The sequence below is a fragment of the Urtica dioica genome, chromosome 5, assembly GCF_054948205.1.
Source record: "Urtica dioica subsp. dioica isolate 48M chromosome 5, U.dioica_male_clone48M_v1_H2, whole genome shotgun sequence".
In the NCBI taxonomy this organism is placed as follows: domain Eukaryota; kingdom Viridiplantae; phylum Streptophyta; class Magnoliopsida; order Rosales; family Urticaceae; genus Urtica; species Urtica dioica.
Genome location: NC_142760.1, coordinates 35,391,578 through 35,392,808, shown reverse-complemented (window position 1 = coordinate 35,392,808; position 1,231 = coordinate 35,391,578). Strand labels below are relative to the sequence as shown.

Sequence of the window (1,231 nt, the reverse complement as noted above, 5' to 3'; positions counted from 1 at the left end):
TTTGAACATAATGGAACCTTCATACAAAATTGACATCACCCAAATAATATGTTCTAGTAAACAAATGACCACTTCAAACTACATCTTTTACGGTACTGTTTCAAATTAATTATCTAGTAAAATAATGAAAAATTATATGAAGTAAGCCATCTAAATATGTATTTTTTAATTGACGCAACAGTAAACAGTATAATATTGTCAGTCCTGTCATCACTGAAGAAGCTGAGCCTGCCACTTGCGAAACTCGACGAAGACACGGACGCCAAGTGTGTCCCCTTCGGTTTCGTCGACACAAGTCCCACCATGGCGCCCTCATCGTGAGGTTGAGCAGCCGGGAAGTGGTCATGGGGCTGAACTTTCCAAGCTCCATATCGTAGACTCAATCCGACGTCGTCTTGAGGAAAGAATCCGCGACGGCTTCGCTGCTAGTGGTGACCAACACCTTGCTTCCCACATAGTCTTCGGGCAATATGTCTCTCAAGAAGTGCCAGAGCTCGTCCCTCCACACGTCGTCCAACACGATCAAGTACTGTTTCCTTCTCAAAAGCTCCCTCATTGCGTCTACCAAGCTCGTCGGCTCAGCCCTCTCTTCGTGCTCCGGCCCGAGAATCTGCCTCAAGATATCATAAACGCCGTCAAGGCTGTTCAGGATTGCAATCCTAACACGGATCTCGAAGTACTTCACCACCGTATCGCTGTGGAATATCCTCGCAGAAAGAGGGGTAGGACTGCGGGGACCGCCTCCCAAGACTGCAACGACCGACCTTCTGGACTCTCGTCCCTTTAGCAGAGTTTTCTTTAGAGCTTTGGCTGCCATGTCGTATTTGAAGTTCGTCCCATGCATAGAGCGAGGGGCCTTACGAATTATGTACTTCTCTGCTTCATCCCGAATGTTGACCAGCAACGCATTGATGTTTTCAATTCTGTTGCCAAGGTTTTTTTTTACTTATAAGTAGTTCGATTTGAATGGCGGATTGTTGCGGGTAATTTCTTCATTTGGGCTCGAGCAGATAGTAGACGTCAAGGATGTATTCGATGAGCATGGCAGTCTCACTAATCTGCGCATTCACGGAATATTCCTCCTCGTTAGCATCTTTAATCGACTGGACTAGTAAATCCAGCTCGCTACTCATGCATTCGATTTCTCTGTCAATGGGCGGCCATTCCGCTTTGACCGGCATTGCCATAAAGTCGCACAGATTCTTATGTAAGCATAAATTAAACGATCCTA

At 46.0% G+C, this 1,231-nt stretch overlaps 1 protein-coding gene across 1 annotated transcript; it reads right to left on the bottom strand.

Annotated features, from left to right (window-relative positions):
• Nucleotides 1-379: 379 nt before the first annotated feature.
• On the bottom strand, nt 380-817 carry LOC149398111 (disease resistance protein RPM1-like). The gene has a single exon (XM_089614451.1). It carries the CDS (start codon nt 815-817, stop codon nt 380-382), a length of 438 nt encoding a protein of 145 aa, XP_089470577.1.
• Nucleotides 818-1,231: the final 414 nt, after the last annotated feature.